At 34.5% G+C, this 19903-nt stretch overlaps 1 protein-coding gene across 1 annotated transcript in view; it reads right to left on the reverse strand.

Moving 5' to 3' along the window:
• The window catches only part of LOC126739616 (F-box only protein 11), an 86339-nt gene that overhangs the window by 17623 nt on the left and 48813 nt on the right, over positions 1-19903 (reverse strand). The window contains exons 8-12 of the mRNA XM_050445374.1: positions 15506-15694; positions 15192-15364; positions 9331-9550; positions 5756-5983; positions 5504-5703 (exon numbers count right to left, since the gene is read on the reverse strand). Coding sequence (XP_050301331.1) covers positions 5504-5703; positions 5756-5983; positions 9331-9550; positions 15192-15364; positions 15506-15694 — 1010 coding nt within the window. The remainder of the gene's footprint in view (positions 1-5503; positions 5704-5755; positions 5984-9330; positions 9551-15191; positions 15365-15505; positions 15695-19903) is intronic.

Consider the following 19903-nt stretch of genomic DNA (forward strand, 5'->3'; position numbering starts at 1 on the left):
ACGTATTAGCAACAAATCAATCAAGGTGCAAGACACCAGTATTAACATTGTTCCTTCGAGCAAAAAATCCAGCTAACCAGGGTGTATTGTTTGCCTGAAATGAGTAGGGTAACATCAAGAAATACATTCGAGAAGATAGCAGTGGATAACAGGAATCTATGGCCAGGAGAAAACTGAACAAGAATCAAAGACAGAAGAAGTGTGAGGAAAAGCGAAAGCAATTGATTTGCATCTGTTCAGACTCCATAAACGTCCAACTACACAAATTCGGTCTACCAGTGACACCGACAATTGAACAGTCATTTGAATTCACGGAGCCCAACCAATTTCAACGGGAAGGTGCCGCCGTGACAGATAGTCCACGTACGGCGAACCCGCAGTTAGTGACACCGAAAACAAAACGGGAGCTCACAAAAACCGAAGAATCAGCAGCATTCATAAGAAGACTAGAGGCCAGGTACAAAGAATTATTTGGCGAAGATTAGGGTACTGATATCGAGCGGGAGAAAATTGTATGATCATTAGTTAACTGAGGATTACATATCTTTCTAGTTGTCCAGTTAACGCTGGCAAGAAAGATTAATACTATTTCTATGGTTATTTCTATGCCCGTTAACGCTGGCGGAAGTAAACATTGAGTTGGTCCTATAAAACCATACACCACTAAGCACAGTATCTTTTCAGCCTAGTTAACGCTGGCGAAAAAATATTGTATCGGAATCAAGTGAACATATTCAAGCCAGTTAACGCTAGCGAGTATAGTCACTGATTTCTGCTTAAATTGAACGCATTAAAACTAAAGGCGGTTAGACAGTATATAATGTAGATATATCATAAAAACTTAATTTATTTTTCAGTATTGTTGCGCATTTGTTGTAAGAATGTCAAAGTTTAGCCCCGTAGTGTGTAAAGGTGTTTTAGATTTTAAAGCAAGGACTATAGTACTAAACGTACATGATGTACTTGTGCATCAAATGCCTCAAGTACTGTTAGAAATCTAGTTTCTACACATGCCAATATGACAGGCATAAGTAAAGCAACAATTTACACTTCTTAGTGACAGAAAAAGTGAAAACCGTGAGAACTTGCCTAAGAAGAGTGTAAAGAAAACTGCCGGTAGGAAGCCGATAGCAGCTGATGAGACAGCAAAGCATATCATCAGGAGGACAGTACATTCATTTTATTTTAAGAATGAAATCCTAACTCGACAAAATTTTGACACTTATAAAAGAAGACGAAAATGTACCAGAAATGGGAAGAAAAAAATTATGGAAAATTTTACACGAATTACATTTTTCTTGGCAAAAGCAAAATAGAAAATCTATTTTAATAGATAAGAAGAAATAGTCTGTTGGAGAAAATGTATTTAAGGCAAATTAAGGAGTATGGAAGGAAGAAACATTTATTATTTTGATGAAACCTGGCTTAACGAAGGACACACCGTGAGCAAGTGCTGGCAGAATAAAAATGTTGGAAGCTCTCGTCAGGCTTTTTTAGAAGGTTTATCGACTGGCTTGAAGTCTCCTTCTGGTAAGGGCCACAAATTAATAATTACACATATTGGGAGCTATAAAGGATTTTTAAATGGCGGTCTGTTTGAATTCGAATCGTCTAATCTATCTAAGTCAACTAAGGATTACCACGAAGAAATAAACGCTAATGTTGTTGATTAGAGAAGATTATTTTTCCGAAATGATCAAGTCAATTCCCGAAAATTCAATTATTGTTATGGACAATGCCAGCTACCATTCAAGATTAATAGAAAAATTACCATCATCCTGCTGGCGAAAGGGGGAAATAAAAAACTCGCTTACCGAAAAAGAAATACCTTTTGAAGATGACGCGGTAAAAGCTGAGCTTCTGACAATAGTTACAGAAAATAAATCAAAATATAAAAGACACGTTATTGACGAAATGGCAAAACAACACAATATAACTGTACTTCGTTTGCCACCTTACCATTGTGAATTAAATCCTATAGAGTTAATTTAGGCTCAAGTAAAAGGATTTGTGGCTAGAAATAATAAAACCTTTAAATTGAAAGATGCGAGAGAACTTCTGAAAGCAGCAGTGGATAACGTTACCCAAGAAAAAATCAATGCTATAAAAGAAGAAGAAAAGATGTGGACCCTCGATAATCTTCTAGAAGAAACTGTCGAACTCTTAGTTATAACAGTGAGAATGTCTGATTCGGATGAAAGCGATGAGAGTAATGAAATGTGTGATTTATAAATTGATTTTTTTTGTATATTTCGTAAATATTTTTATTGTCCACTTAAAATTGGTAAAAACAGCCTGGTTTATCATTTTGTTACATGTAGAAAAAATGGAAGACTCACCCTATATTTATGCTACTTCTGCATAAATAATGAAGCACTGTGCTCTTACCAAAAAGGAAATAGAGTATAGTTAGTTATAGATATAGGTAGGTACTCACCTATCTATATATTTATAAATGAAAAAAGCACGTAATAAGAACACTAAATAAACTATATAATAATACAAAATAATAAAGGATATAAAGTACAAAATAAGATTAAAGTAAAGTAACTAGAATATCAAATTTACACATAGCATATTTAAACAGGAAAATCGTTATTCTGATCACACGCAATTCAAGTAGATGATTCAGAGACTGCTTGGCTAGGCGTCTGTGCTCGCGACATATCGTTACTGGACAAAGACAAAGCTGTCGATGGCTGAGATACAATGGACTCCGAAAAAAGTGGACCTATAGGTGTATGAGATCCTACTCCAATAAATGTCGGGGGTTGACTAGTATTGGATTCTGAAGAATGATCCAAGTCTGTATAACCTCGTTGTAGAGATCCATGTGCAACAGAGTGAGATTGCGATTGTGAATAGGCAACAACCGGAGCTAAAGACTGTATTTGTTGAAGGAGCCCAGAGGAATAGCCAGATGCAGTAGCACTATATTGTGCTCCGATTCCGCGTGCTGAATTTGTAGGATTATTATAATATTATAAGCAGAGCTAGGCATGCTTCAAATAAAATGGTATTTATTAAATGCGGAACATATATTTTAGCATGCTCCGTGGGAAGATTGTGTACCCTCATGCCTACTTGTTCCCCAAAAACCGTAAATAAAAAAAACCGACGCCAATACTCAAAAATTGGAAGTTTCAAAATTGAAGTGCCTTTTAAATTTTCGAGTCGTTTTGGCCATAACTGATTAGAAAAAAAGATATGTTGTAATTTACTTAAGTAACACGGTGTAACTAACGCCCTGTATAAATAATGCTAAATTCACCACAAAATTCGTAATTTTCATGTCAAAACACAAGTCTCCATTTTTCAAGACTATATACATACTGCTTAAAATCAAAGATGGTCAATGGGATTTTGTTTGGTAATTATACACATCACAATAAAATAAAATATTTATGTTACATTTTTGCTGACCATGAAAAATTTTATAAATCATTTTACATTGTTCAATTTCTAAAATGTCTTCTAACTTATGTAAATTCAGTTCTAGATAAATCTTGTTAGTACAATCATAGTTAAATTAGACTTTAACAACTCGATTTTGTAATATTTGTGCCTTATAAAACTAATCAAAATTTCTTTCAATTCAATAATAAAATTTTCAAACAAGTCTCTGGATTGGCTATGGGTTCATGCCTTTCCCCACTGTTAAGTGAAATTTTTATGAGCAACCTAGAAGAAAGGATTGTTAAGGGTAGGTTTGGGGAGTTTCTCATTGAATATAAGAGGTACGTTGACGATATTTTCATTGTCTGGAATGGCCAGAAAGAAGATTTGACAAATTTTCTTCGTTTTGTGAATTCTTTGCACCCAAAGATTTCTTTTACCATTGAGGAAGAACAAAATGGTAAACTGCCATTCCTAGACCTCCTTATAGAAAGACTCAATAATAAACTAATATTTGAAATATATCGTAAACCCACAACTACTGATAATGTCATTCAATATGCGTCTATTTCTCCCTATCCATACAAATTTGCCTCCTTCAATTCTTTCTTTTACAGACTTTTTAACATCGCCCTGTCAAAGGAAGCGTTTGATAAAGAGCTTAATATTATAAAACATATTGCTTTTAATAATGGATTCCCACTTTACTTAATTAACAAATTATACTTTAAGTTCTTAAATAAATATAGGTTGACTTACAACCTTCTTTATGAGAAAGACGACAAAAAGTCCTTTAGATCTTTGTCTTCGGAAATTTTTTAAGACCTCTAATATCAAAATCGCTTTCAAAACCGCGAATAATTTAAAAAAACAGTTAGTGAGCGTGATAGACAAGGCAAATGTCTTTTCGAAATCAGGGGTTTACTCTTTGAAATGTGGGGATTGTGACGCTGTATAATCTGGAAGAAAAATTTCTACACGCGTTAAAGAACATGTAGCGTTGTTTGAGAAATTTAAAAATACAGACGTCCGTGATACAAAGTCAGCGTTTGCGAATCACCTGTTAGCTTCCACACATCACTTTTCTCCAGAGGTCGGAGCTGAAATACTTCATGAATGCCCTAAAGGGAAAAAGCTTGACCTTCTGGAGAGGATGAAAATTACTAAAGCCAAGAAGAGTCCTGTTCTTGTCTGTGTTAACGACGTATTTAATTTTGAACCCAACCTTATTTTTAATAATCTTATTTAATCAATTTTATATTTACATAATCTCTTCCAACTGAAATAAGTTTAATATTGTGTTAGAATGCCTTGGCTTAACAACAAATGTTTTGAACTTCTCCTCAGTGTTCAGGTAGCCCATAGGTTATAGTCTTTGGCTTGTAAGCTTGTTGTCGCGGGTTCGATTCCCAATAGGTGTGATATTATTTTACAATTTTTTATTTTTTGGTTCTAAATAACTGTATAACAGTATGTCCTCTTTTTTTCTTTCAATACTAATTATTATTGTTGTAGGCCTGATGATGCTCTGAATAGAGCGAAACACGTGTAGCTTTAAGTAAATGTTGTGAGACCGTGACTTTGTGTTTTTCATTGTTTTTCGTCTGTTGTATACGTCGGTCTCTTTGTGAAAAATGGATGAGATTTTCTTATTTATAAAACTTAGTAAAGTATTTTTTAGGACACCACTGTATTTTTAGGAACATGTATTATTTTAAATGAAATTGACTTACATCAAAATTTCTCTGTTCTTTAATTAACTAGCGTACTTATCTCATTTAAAAAAAATAAAAAAAAAACATTGCTGCTCGTTTCAACATGCTCGTTTATTATTTCTTTTCTCCAAAACGGTTCATTTTATCGATAATGACCAAGAACCTTGATTCCTAGGCTAAAAAAAAGGTACTTATTTTTCGATGTTCTACCTGAATCCGAGAGATTTCCCACATGAACCGGGACACCCTGTATATTATAGAGATTAAACCATAAAAAGCATTTACGCTTTATATGTGGTTTAATTTATTTACATTCTATATATGTATTATGGTTTATTAAGATTTGTTCTAAATAATGTTTTTTTATTTGCACCAAATAAAAAAATACTCACCTGTCATGTCTAATAAATTCAACATCATGTCCGGCATGACAAGTTTTAATACAGTTAACGCAGATGGCGTTACGATCAGTCGTGTTGCACGTTTGACATCGATAAAAGTCGTGCATCGGGAACGACGTGTACGACGAGATCTTATACAAGCATTGGCCGTTCGACACTGCCTTTTCCACCGCATCTTGGTTATTAAAAATCTGCAATTAAAAAAAAGTTAGTTTAAAAACGTTTTTCGTCGGGTTTATTTACCTTATTGCCCCTAACGATTGGCTGCACTCCACTGGCCAGACACAGCCCTCCAAATCTGTTATTAAATATCTGATTAAACTCCAAAGTCGCGGTCGCGTTATTCGTAATTTCCACCCCGGCGGCCAAACCGTCGAAAATGCGGTTGCGCTTCAAAATAGGATGCGATTGCGTCGATATTAACACGCCCGCCTGTGCATTTCTGAATATGTCGTTCTCTTCTAAAACACCCTAAGAAAATTGTGTTTAATATATATTGAAAGAACTCGCCATTATCTCAAAGAGGCCTACGTAAGTAGAGACAAAATAAAAACACTAAACTCGGACAATACTATCGGTCCAAAATAAATAAATTTTTATGTCCCGAAGGTTATAGTTTAGGTGAAATTATTTGGTCAAGCTCCAAAATTGTGTATGTACAAAATACAATCAACATACTACACACACGCATTAAAATAAACTGCAAAATATATTACGATATTCAGTGATCGATTCCCGTATATATTTACGATCGATTGGAGTCTTTCCACAGCCTCCGGCCCGTTCAACATTTTCAATCATTTCAGATCAATATTTCTCAGATAAAGATTGGCAAGTTCGGCGCGGATAACGTGAAACAGACGAAGATATGAGATTCTCTTGATGCTGCTGGGATTGAATTGTGGACGGGCCGGGAAAAGGAAACAGAGTCATGCGCTCAAAAATAGGAAAAGCAATTATTTTATACGTTTCATTACTGTTATTTTACAGTTTTCTTCAAATAAACGAATATAAGTAAAATACTAACTTTTATTGCGTTTTATTATTTATAAACGTCATTTTTTACTAGATATCATATACTATACGACGTGTTACAACTTCCTAGCTCACTATTGGGATCTCGGTAAATATAAGAGATACGAAGATGGTTAAATTTAGGGCAAAGTTTCGCATTTTTGAGCCTAAAAATATGCCATTTGAAAATTTGTATAAAAAATATTTAAATTTATATTTCTTGTTAGGGCGCTATTGGACCACCCCTTTTGTACGTGGAAATAATGTTGCTAAGAATCAACCATTTCTTAAGATGCGTGCATTAATATATAGGTCTGTATATGGTAATAATTAAAACAATTTTGAATTTTGTGAGTGTGTTAAAACTAGCATGGTGCAGACTTGGCTCACCCTAAAATCGGTTTCGCGTTTATATTATACTGTAGTTCTTGTTGTTATTCTATTTGTTATATCTTCTTCTTCTTTCACCAACCCTTCACAGTCCACTCCTGGACATAGGTCTCCCCTATATTCTTCCATGTTTCTTTGTTCTGTGCCAGTTGGTGCCATCTGTTGCCCACTTTGTTTTTGACATCATCGAGCCAGCGTAACTGTGGTCTGCCAACGCTGCGTTTATGTATGCGAGGTCTCCATTGAACGATGTGTCTTGACCATGACCATCTCAAGTCGTCCTGTCGGGCGACGTATCCTACCCAGCTCCATTTCAGGTGGGCTATACGTGTTATGACGTCTTCAACTTTAGTTCTTTGTCTAATACTCTCAGGCTTATTCCTAGCATCACCCGTTCTATGGCTCTTTGGGTGGTCCTAAGCCTGTTCGCTGATTTAACAATGAGTGTCATGGTTTCCATTCCGTAAGTCATCACGGGCAGTAAGCAGGCATTGAAGACCTTTTTTTTCAAATTAATTGGAATAGTTTCATTTCTCAAGACGTGTGACAGTTTACCCGTGGCTGCCCATGTCAAACGAACACGTCTGTTTATTTCGGCAGTTTGACTTTCTTTGCCCAATTTGATGCAATGTCCTAAATATACATATTCTTCGACGTTGTCAATAATTCGGTCTTCTATGTGTACTTGAATATTGGCAGGTGACATGACTTTTGTTTTATTTAAATTCATGGTTAAACCTATTCTTTTCGATTTCTATTTTCTATTTCTTTCTTTTCTATTTCTTTCTCTTTGAAGTTCTGCCAACATCTCCTGTAATTCTATTATATTCTGGCTAAAGAGTACTATATCATCCGCAAAGCGTAAATGGCTCAGATGTTTGCCGTCGATTTTGATGCCTCTCTCGTTCCAGCCTAGACTTTTAAAAACGTCTTCCAGTGCCAGTGTAAACAGTGATTTTGTCATCTAGATGTTTTTTTCTATGGCATTTTCTGACACATTCTTGATTTTGGCTTCTAGGGACCTAATATTTGCCAAGTATTTGTCACAGATACTGCATGTATCCGACCTTGGGTAACCAAATGAAATGTTGAAGTCTCGTGAGAAAATAGATCTATATGTTTCATATGACACACAATATTTTTGATCTGTAACGGTATTTTTGTACATATTGTACATTTTTCTGATATTTAAATCTTCGGGCAGGTAGGTTTTTGAAGAATCCTTTAGGCTGTAATGGCTTTGTCGTCCTTTGAAAGAACTAATATGATTGACTACTAGATCTTTAGCTTCCTGTTTCAGCTTGAGAGGCCTATTTAAGTATTTTCCTCGTTTATCAATTGGGGCGCTACCAATCATTTTTAAAGATTTCTGGAGAATTTCAAGCTTTTTTTTGGTTATACCATGTAAGGAAAGAAAAGCCTTAAAGCAAACTGGTACTTCTGTTGTCTCACCATCTAAAGAGATTCTGACACGATAAGCAAATGAACTCTCATGTAATCTTGAACCTCTTCTGCGTTACGTGGGCGTCGCTTTTGTACAGGACAGACACTAATAAGTCCACACTAATAGATGTTTTGCTCATCCACGGATTTTAATAAATTAAACTCACTTATTATCTTTTGTCTTGCACTAAGTGGAACTTTATCAAAACACTTGAGATGTTTACATTGGCAGTCGCTTCCTGTCAAGTGGCTTTGTAGGTTAAGTTTTTTAGAAACATCAGTTAGTCTTCCGTAACTTTTTCTTTGTTTTCCCTGAACTGGCATAACAACAAAGTCTTCGCTGTCACTGACACTTGGATTCATTTTATACTGTTTATTAGCACTACAATATTAAAATACGACTTGTCACTTACATTTCCACAAGTTTGGCGAACAATAAATAAACACCAGAACCGGTAAACACAATCAGAAAATAAAAGTAACTGCAGTCAAGAGAGCCTTCTGACAGTTCCTGAATAACGCGCATTTGTGCCGTTCCCCCTACTTAGCATGTGGCGCGCGGACTCTCCTCCTTTTTAGCCAGTACAGCTTAATTTAAATTGTCGATATCTGGCGACTCTTCCCTTTTTTCGCCTGTATAATGTTACTAGGTGATACTTCTGTCTATTAAAAGTTGAACGGACTAAACAGCTCAAAATGAGCAAAAAGTGACATTCCCCCTTTTTAGCCTGTACTCTTCAGTTTATAAGGTAATTTTAACTAATTTTAAACTTTGATTTTGTTTTAGTGTAGGGTTTTATTGCAATTACGTGTGTTTTTCTGTTTATTGTAGGTCTGATGATGCTTTATTTTAAGCGAAATATGTAACCGTCGGAACATAATAATATTTTGAGACCGAGACTTAAGTGTCTTTATTTTGTCTCTACTTTAATATATATTATTAAGAAATACAAAGTAAATATTTCACGTACTTTTCCTCCATTAAATATACAAATTCCACCGTCTCGTCCGTCAAAAATTTTATTCCTTTTCAAAACCGGATTCGAATCGGTTTTGATCCAGACTCCGGCCATAGCATTGTCGAAGATTTCGTTTTGTTCTAACAATCCTAAACCTCCGTTGTAAACCAAAACGCCTCCGTTTTGTCCACCCCAGATTTTATTGCCTCTGATAACCGGATTACTGCCCGTCCTAAAAATAAACAAAATTGAATATTGTGAATGTTATATCGCACCTTTAGAAGAAACCAGTGCACTCTTTTTAGGGCACCAGTGCAATCTTCTTAAAAAATTACGTAATACCGCCATAATATTCCCAGTCTCTAGACTCTGCTAACACAGAGACAGATTTGTGACTCTTCCTGCGAGCGCTAGATGGCGGTTATGTCATTGTGGCATCATCGTTGTCACTGTTAACTTGTCTGGCGCTCTAACTGGAGTTGTCAGTTCTGTCATTAGGTGTGATGTGGATGCATTTGGTATAACATTGGCCCAAAGGTAAATATGAAACTTAATTTCATATTATCTTAGATGTAAAAGAGACGCAATTGACATTGTAGTTTTGTTGGTAATTTGAAATCGAAATATTTCATCTTATAGATGTATCGGACAAAAATTAAGCGACGCTATAATATTCCTAAAAAACTTTGTGACTGTACCTCGTATAATTAGGAACAATTTTGTAGTATCAGTACGTACCTTTGTTAATCGTATTTAAACATTCTTTGCCTCTTGTGATGAATAGCAAGAGATTAGTAAATTATTGTATGTTTTTATGCATTTTTTCATGGACAAAAATAAAGCGACTTGATCGATATTGTTCATACCATTAGTAGATAAACATCGGTTTTGGTCGGTATCAAATCTATATTTTGTTTAAAAATGACTCGTGGTAAAAGTGTTTCTATTGATCTTAAAGAAAGAATTATTGCATTGTATAAGATGGGAACACCACAATACGTAATAAAACAAGAACTAAGGGTTTCAAAATCTGTTGTGTCGAGAACCATTCAGAACTATCGAATTAGAGGAAAAGTAGTTAACCGAAAACAGACGGGTAGACCGAGAAAAACTTCAAAAAAACTGGATAGAAAAATTTAAAGGATCTTCCAGGCAAATCCTTTTCTGTCAGCAAAGCAAATTCTGGCTGAAGCTGGTGGTTCTAATGTTGCCTCTCGAACGATACAGCGCAGACTAGTTGAAGCAGGCCTAAAAGCATGCAAATCTGCCAAAAAACCGCTTCTTAGTAAGAAGAATATTAAAGCACGTCTTCTGTTTGCAGAACAACATGCTCACTGGACACCAGAGCAATGGAAAAAAGTACTTTTTAGTGATGAGTCAAAGTTTAATTTGTATAAAAGTGATGGTGTTCAATATGTTCATCGTATTGCAGGTAAAAGACCTGACCCAAAGTATGTCCAAGGTACTGTAAAACATGGAGGTGGCAACGTGTTAGTGTGGGGTTGTTTCTCTGGCTATGAAATGGGACCAATTTACCAAATTGAGGGTATTATGGATACATTTAAGTATAAATATATCCTTGAAAATATCATGCTACCTTATGCGTAATGGAATATGCCACTACGTTTTGTTTTCCAACACGACAATGATCCAAAACATACAGCAAAATGTATAAAAGAATGGTTTAATAAAAATAAAATAACCATTCTTAAATGGCCAGCCCAATCGCCCGATGTTAACCCGATCGAAAACCTGTGGGAAATTGTGGATAGGCAACTTAGAAGTAAAACCTATAAAAACAAAGAGTACATTTTTGAAGAAATGAGAAATATATGGAAAAATATTGATCAAGATATAATTGATAATTTAATTTCTTCCATGCCTCAAAAGTGCCGCCAGGTAATCGCAAATAAAGGCTTGTGGACTAAATATTAAAAGCGCAATCTGATAATGTTTTCTTTTATTTTTATTGTAAGCGTCGCTTAATTTTTGTCGTATAGAAATATTTAACTTTTCTTTTTCTTTTTATGATCTTGTTTATACGGAGGAATTTTGGTATGTTATGTAATAAATATATGTTTATTAATGAGTGTATTTGTTTTATTGAGTTTTAATTCTTCTTGCGTTTTTGCTTTTTTAATAAAAGAAAAAAACTGTATCGTCGCTCTATTTTTCTCCGATACTGTAAGTTCAATTATTGTTGCATCAAAATATACTTGATATCTTTTTAAAACAATAATAGCATAAGTATTCTATGTATGCAAATTATTTTTATATACCAATATCTGTAGTGTAATTGTGTTTTTTATCTTCAATTTGTTTCTCAACTGTATTTAACTTAAATTCATAAGTAGTACATACATACAGGATGTTCATTTGAAAACTACCCAACACGGATTTATCGAAAACCACTGTTTAAAAAAAAAACGCCGATACGTCAAAAGGTTTGTCAAGGGGAACAACTTTCTAACCTAAAATTACTTCACCCCCTTTCACCCATTGCCTCCAGGGTCATCTCCTTAAAAATTTTAAATAGCAAGGGGTATCGAGTAATAGCTTGTTTAAAAGATCTTTCAAAATCTTTTATTTTGACGTTTGATTTTTTTTAAATCGGTCGATTCGTTTTCGAGAAAATTAGATGTATTTATTGTTATAAATGTATTTATTGTTATACCAACTTAGTTATTTATAGTTGGTAAGGAAATTAGAATTTATTTTGCCGTCAGTTACATTTGTGACAGTCTTGGAATAGTGAAAATTTATTTGTTGAATTGAAGATTTTACTTCCAAAATGGTTTACACACTAGCCGAAAGAGTGGACATTATTCTAATTTATGGTGCCCAAAATCGATGTGCTCGGCAAACTGCCGTCACGTTTAACGCCAGACATCCGGAGAAGATAACTTCGCATAGGTATGTTTTGGACCTTGTTACTAAGTTTACTGAAATTGGATCTGTTGCAAATAAAAAACGTGATCATCGGCGAATTTTGGATGAAGCCGCTCAAGTTGAAGTTTTGGGTCATTTTGGAATAAATCCTAATACTTCATTACGCAAAATTTCATTAGGCTCTGTTCACACAGTTACCAAACTTCATAAATTTCATCCATTCAAAATGAAAATATTGCAAGGGTTAACCAAAGACGATTTCAATAGTTCAGTTTTGTGAAAAAATGACTGAAGCGATTAATGATAATACTATTCATGTAAAGAATATCTGCTTCACCGATGAATGCGCATTTTATCTAAATGGATTTGTTAATAAGCATAACTGTAGATATTGGAGCAATGAAGATCCTTATGCATTTGTAGAAGGGCATACCCAGCACCCTCAAAAAATTAATGTATGGACAGGCATTTTGGGAAATAAAGTGAAATGGAGACATTAAGAAAGAAAGAAAGAAAATGTGCTATATTACGTAAGACAACAAAATCTTGTGTACAAGCATCCTAAAAACTAAAAAATTCCAAATTCACTTTAAATTTCAAACAAACATAACTTCTAAAACACTTTACCATAAAATTTACACACATTACCAAAATTAATCATAACAAAACAGATTGAGAAAAAAAAGCATCTTTTTGATAAATTTCATTAAAAAATAAGTAAAGCTGTCAATAAAACAGAATTTAGAAGAAGTAAATTACATTATTTAACAGGAAACAAAACTAAAACACTAAAATGATGTCAGAGCACAGGTTAAAAGGTATCATTAAAAAAATCGTCAAGGCTATAATATGCCCTGGATAATAAAAGTGATTTTAATTCCTTTTTGAATCTCTTAACTTCTAAAATTTGTCTGATACATAGAGGAAGATACAGAGAGGAACATGGTTGTAATTTTTTTTGCTGAGGTATATAAGTGAGTTCTTCGTGAGGGAGGATGTAGGGATTGGTAAGGGAAAATCGTTAACCTGGCGAGTCATATGACCAGTGTTAGAGGGAGGTTTAGGACATTTATGAATAAGAGTAGCTGTTTCTAAGATAAAAAGAGAAAAAAGAGTTAGGATTTTTTGAGATATAAAGAGAGGTTTACAAGAATCTCTTAACCCAGCGGAACATAGGTATCTAACTGCCTTTTTTTGAATCACAAAAATTATGTTTAATAATCCCTTGTTGCTTAAACCCCAAAAAGGCAAGCCATAACGAAGGTGGGACTCAATAAGAGAAAAGTACACTGAACGTGCAACTACCCCTCCCAGCTCATGCCCCGCCATTCTTACTGCAAAGCATCCAGAGGATAATTTTGATGCAAGATTTAGGATATGATTTTCGAAGCGAAGGCGACCATCAATGGTAATACCAAGGAACTTACAGCTTTCTTTGTTTTGCAAGGGGGAGTTTTCACTAAACATAAGGCCCTGAACGTCACACTTAAATCCCATAATAAAGGTTTTGCCCACATTAAATACAAGCCTGTTTGCAGCACACCACTCCGATAAAATCTTAAGATCCTTAAAAACCTGGGCTCTAACATTATCAGAATCTCTATGATTCCATAAAATGGTGGTATCATCAGCAAACTGAACCACTTTGCCCTGCAGTTATTTGGATATGTTGGAAAATACCATCAATCCGCTTTCCATTGAAAATCAAATCGATGATGATGGAAACCCTATACTTGATGAGACTGAAATATATTTCCAGCAAGACGGCGCTCCCCCTCACTATGTTCTTCCCGTTCGGCAATGGCTAGACGACGAGTTACCAGATAAATGGATAGGGCGAAGGGGGCCTATATAATGGCCTGCTAGATCTCCTGATATAACGCCGTTAGACTTTTTTCTATGGGGTCATTTGAAATCTATTGTGTTTACTCCCCAACCTGAAAGTTTGGATGAACTTTGTCAACGCATCATCGACAGCTGCCATAATATCCCACAACATGTTTTTGAAAATGTCCGTCAGGAATTTGAACATCGCCTAATCATTGTTTGGCCAAAAACGGGCAACATTTTGAACACTTATTAAAATAAAAACTGATATTTTGATGTTTTTGTTTTCTATCTGAACAAATTAAGATAAACAAAGATTTTTCTAATTTTCTCGAAAACGAATCGACCGATTTAAAAAAAAACAAACGTCAAAGTAAAAGACTTCGAAAGTCCTTTTAAACAAGCTATTACTCAATACCCCTTGCCATTTAAAATTTTTAAGGGGATGACCTTGGGGGCAATGGGTGAAAGGGGGTGAAGTAATTTTAGGTTAGAAAGTTGTCCCCCTTGACAAACCTTTTGACGTATTTCGGCGTTTTTTTTTTAAACAGTGGTTTTCGATAAATCCGTTGTGGGAAGTTTTCAAATGAACAACTCAATTCCTACATCTGGGAATGTAATATTTCTAGGGATGACTTGTGACGCCAATAATAGTTTGGAAAACTATATAGGAAAAAAACCTGTGCTGGCTAGGCTCATGCTATCTAATCAGAAGGTTTCAGGGAAACAGTTAATATGAAAAACTTTAAAGTTTATTATTTTGCCAATATACAGAGCTTATTTAGTTATAAGATACTATTTTTTGGCACATCTAGATTTGCCAATAAGGTCTTTATTGTTCAGAAGCAGATTATTCTCGAAATGCTAAATTTATCATCAAAAGATCTTGCAGTGTTTTTTAAAGTTGAGTTTACAGAGCTTGCCCTGTACTTTTGAATATTGGTTATGTTTGTCAAGAAGAATACAACAACCAACCCAACCCTTTTTAGCACAAATAGTGACATTTATGTAAACTAAAACATGGTCACCAGAAATAGAAATGAGCTTTCGATACTAAGGCACAATACTTACTGCACCAAAAATTACGTAATTCGAAAATTCCCTTTAAGCTGGTTTTTCGATTTTTTAAATGGTTAATAGAAAAACGCATTGCATACCTAATTTGTACTCCAGAATACAAATGATTAAAAATATCATTATCTTCTAGCTTTCCATGTCCATTATCATAAAAATACACGCCAACTTGTTTTCCTGAGTGAATCCTATTTCGTCTTAGAACTGGAGTGCTGCCCGTTGTTATCCACACCCCTGCCAGCGTATTGGCATACACCTGATTAAAAAATATAAATATTAATATTCTACTACTACGAATATTCCAAAAAACAAATAACGTGGGTTAAATTAGTTTAGTTAAAAAAAAGCATGCAGTCAGTAAAATCAATATTTTTTACCCTAATAAAACCATACTAACCTCGTTTTCCTCAATCAGGCCTTGTCCCTTCTCATGAACGTAAATACCGCCGTGCTGTCCATGATGAATTTTATTGTGCCTCACTATAGGATCACTATTAGTCCGGATCTGTATGCCAGCCAGAGCGTTACCGTAAATGTTATTGTGCTCTATCAGACCTCTACCTTCGCCGAATATGTAAACTCCACCCTATAAACAAAATGTTAGACATCGTGTTTTTACTTTCACTACATATACACTATCGGACAAAAGTAAAACAACGGAAAACAGGCAAATAACACAATGGACATTCGACACACTCCCGAAGCTTCCCCCGAAGCGACTCCACGAGCGCCCGAACAGGGTGACCTCGACACATAACACACCGCTCGGAAATACTCGATTATGTTGAGACGAGAGAGACAACAAATCGGAAATCACTTACCAGAATACGTACCGAAAAAACCTTTCGAGACACTGAATTATCGGGGTTGCCAGCGCTATTATTTTACAGGTAATATACTATTTTTTTAGGTGATCGAATACCATTCGATAAATCGTTAAAAAAAAATAAATTAAAAAACAAAACTAATTTCAATAGCTGTCTTATTACTCTTTTTAGTATACGTTTCCTATTTAATGGTTGGGTTGAGTTGTATTGGGCTGGGTTGGTTGGGGCTGAGCTGGGTTGGTTGGGGCTGAGCTGGGTTGATAGTGATTTTTTTTATATAAAAAGGCGCTGGGTGCAAAAAGGACCTGTTGGGTGAATAATCATTTTTCATAAGAAAAACTGATTGCGCAAAAAAAAACGAACAGGGGTAAAATTTTAATATTTTTTATTTTCTTTTTTCAAATGATTGAAATATTATTGAGTCTCCGACAACGAATTTATAATAAATACGACACACATTAACTTTTGTAACTGTTTAATTTTTTTAAATTCGTACAAAAAAACGGCGTTCGATAGGATAGTAAACTGTTACGCCAGGGGTTATTATTTAATATAGTCACTTTTTTTAAACGATTTAAAAAAAAAAAAATTGAAAAAATTGAAATTTTTGGTCTCCGACAATGAAATTAAGATGAATACGACATTCACTATCCTATGTACCTGTCTTTTTTTTTAAATCTTGAAAATGGGTAGTCGATAAGATAGTAAACTGTTACCGTAATTTGTATACATTCCAGCCCTGACAAAACTCAATAATATGAATGAAAACTTGGCTCAATCTAAACAAGGCTGTAATATATGATATTCTCTAAGACCCTGTTTCTTTTCCTACTTATAAATATTATTAACTAATAACTCATTGCACTTTTTTACGACACCAATTCAGAAATAATGTTAGTCACAAATTACTTGATAGCAATAAGAGTGTGTATAAGTAAATTAAAAACCCTATAGTCTATTACAGTCCTTTTGGTTATTCAGTATGTTATATTTAAGCTGACACACTATAGTTTATAATCCAAATATCTTCGGAGACATATGACTTCATCAAAATCATCCAGTTTCTCCAGCATATTATCCTAAATTGCACTTTTTCAAGTTTATTAGTCAAAAGTAGTAAATATAAACACTATCACCACACCTATGCAAGTCAAATGGAACTTTGTTTGCCACAATTTTACACAAAAAAACTTGCACTTTCCCAAGTGATAGGTACTTTTTTTTGGCGTCAAATTCCTCTTCACTTCGCAATAAGTATAATGCAGGTATTTAATGTCTAAGAAAAAGAATCACAGGATAGGAGGCCAAGTAGTAAATTACGTAAGTTAGTTATAGTGTTTCTTAATCAGTATCAGGAAGCATCATACCAGGTCCTTTGTAGTTATATCTTAAAGCTTCAAACATACTGAAGAACTCACAACTCACAAATTAATAACTTTTGGCAAACTATCGATAAATATAAACTAATTATTGTAAGCACGACTCGAATGTAAACAAAATATAAATAATATGCCTATACCTAACCCTATTTTGTGTTAGATGACAACACTACAGCTATTTCGAATAAAAATTGGCTGACGTGTAAAAGACCCAACCGATCATACTCGAACATTTAAAATATTTCGCGGGTATTGTGTCGAATGTCCATTATGTCGAATGACGATTGTGTCCAATGCACCCGTCTCAAAACAACACTGATAAAATGAAAAAAATCTCGATGTTATAATACTAAATGTAAGATAATGCTTGTAAATACATTGTGTTAAAGTATAAAAGTAGGCTGCTATCATTAGCGACAACACTTCTTTCGATGATTAAGCCATATCATGATATTTTGTTCTAAAGTCTTAAATGTAAATTAGCAATAAGTCAACAGTAAAGCAACCTTTTAATTCATTCATCAAATGAACAGTTTTAGGTAAAGGCAAAAGTCGTTTTTTATTTATATTTTAAATATAAAAAAAAGAAAAGTTAAAGTTATGTCAAATGGACGTGTTGTGGTGTGAGCTCATGTTTTGGAATCGTATTGAGTAATTTGGACCAGAAATAAGAGAAATACTGGATGTTATAAGTTACCAATCTGTGTTGTGCTTGTGAATACTAAGCTGCTGATTTAACTAGCTGTAATTTTGTTTAAAGATAAAATTACATAATATCGTCTTTTTACAACGTTGCCAACGCATTTCTTAAAAAGTTTTTACAACTATGGAAGGGATACAATGCGGGTTTTGTACCCAAGCTTGTTATTTTAAGGAAAGTAAGACACTTTTGTTTGGATGTGCATGTGACAATTGCGGAAAGGTTTCTTGTAGGGATTGTAGTAAAATATCATCGCAAGAGATTAGATGTGCAATCGCTAAAACTAGAACCGTCTTGATATGGTGCAAGGATTGCATAGATAACTTCAATAAGTTTACTTCTGAAGGCAATTTGGAGAATTCTGGAGAGCCTAGTAATTCTGGTGTGTCCACACAGTTAACAAATAGTTTGATTAAAACTTCTAAATGCCTTATAAATGAATCTTTGGAAGGTATAGAAGACGAAGAATACGCCTTCAAAACAAGCTGGAAAACTGGGCCAAGAATGTCATCGATAGTAACAAGGACCTAGTAAGATTCTTGCTGCAGAATAAAAATAAAAATGACGACCTAAATACCCAGGCATCCATCTGCAACAGGGATTTACTTTGGGACAAAATCGAAAACGTACAAATACAAATCGTAATCGGAATCTGGTTTTAGGAGAAGCGGACTTTTGAGGTGATGAAAATTTCGCAGGTTCAGTAAATAGGGAATATTTTTATCTGGGACGTGTTAAAATGGGAGTGACCTCTGGTTTTATTGAAGAGCACATTAAAAAGCGGTGCCCTCAGATTAGGGACCTTAAAAAATAGAATTGTTGCCAGTTAAGGGTGAGACTACTTCTTTTAAGATCAGCATCAACGGCGATTGTAGGGATGATTTTTTAAGGCCGGATAACTGGCCTAGAGGGGTTATCTTGCGAACATTTTGGTTAAATAATAAACGCAAGATAAATTTTTATCAAAATCAAATGAATCAAACCATAATTTAGTGCGGGATGGCCCTTCTGGTTCAGGTGTTTGCGTGTATTATGCTAATACAGGTGGTATGAGAACTAAAATAAAATTGACAATCAAAGCTTTGTTGTTGGTTGCATTTATATACCATCTCCATCTCCACTTCAAGCCTATATAAGCCATTGTGAATCCGTTGAACATGTATATAGTAGATATACAAGTAGTTTGTTTGTCTTGGCAGGTGATTACAATTTACCACATGCTAGATGGGAGAATGATGATCTTGGTTTGATGGTTGGTGGTTGTCTGGAGCATGACAGAAAGTCTGTGCTTCTCTGGTCAACTGCTTTAGCTTCTATAACTTTTTTCAGGTAAATGGGGTTTTAAATACCAACGGGGTTGCCTTGGATCTTGTATTTAGTAGCTCAGATTTAATTAGTGTCGAACGTGCAATAGACAAGATTTTTGCGAATAGCTTGCACCATACAGCAATTAGTTTTGACCTTTGTTGTGCAGAAAATTCTGATGATATGATATGCGAGAAAATTTTTATGATTTTGGTAAGGGAGATGGCAATTAATGATTGTCTTGCTGGGATAGACTGGAATCAATTGTTTTTGGGAGAGACATCTATTGATGTCATAGTTTCAATTTTCTATAATGTGATCTACTCCTCAATGTAAAGGTTTATTCCTCTAAAGAGGTACAAAAGTTCTTCTTTTTCATGTTGGTTTTCTTCAGACCTTCGCAGTTTGATCATAAGAAAGCAACAAATTCATAAAAAGTTTAATTGAATTTGTATTTTTGAGACATCAATGTGAGTACTTAAGAGAGTTGTGCTATCAACAATATATTAATAAGGTGGAAACGAATCTCGCTAGCAATCCGAGGTACTTCTGGTCATATATTCGAAATAATAAAAGAACTGGTT

The sequence above is a fragment of the Anthonomus grandis genome, chromosome 8 (genome assembly GCF_022605725.1).
Source record: "Anthonomus grandis grandis chromosome 8, icAntGran1.3, whole genome shotgun sequence".
In the NCBI taxonomy this organism is placed as follows: domain Eukaryota; kingdom Metazoa; phylum Arthropoda; class Insecta; order Coleoptera; family Curculionidae; genus Anthonomus; species Anthonomus grandis.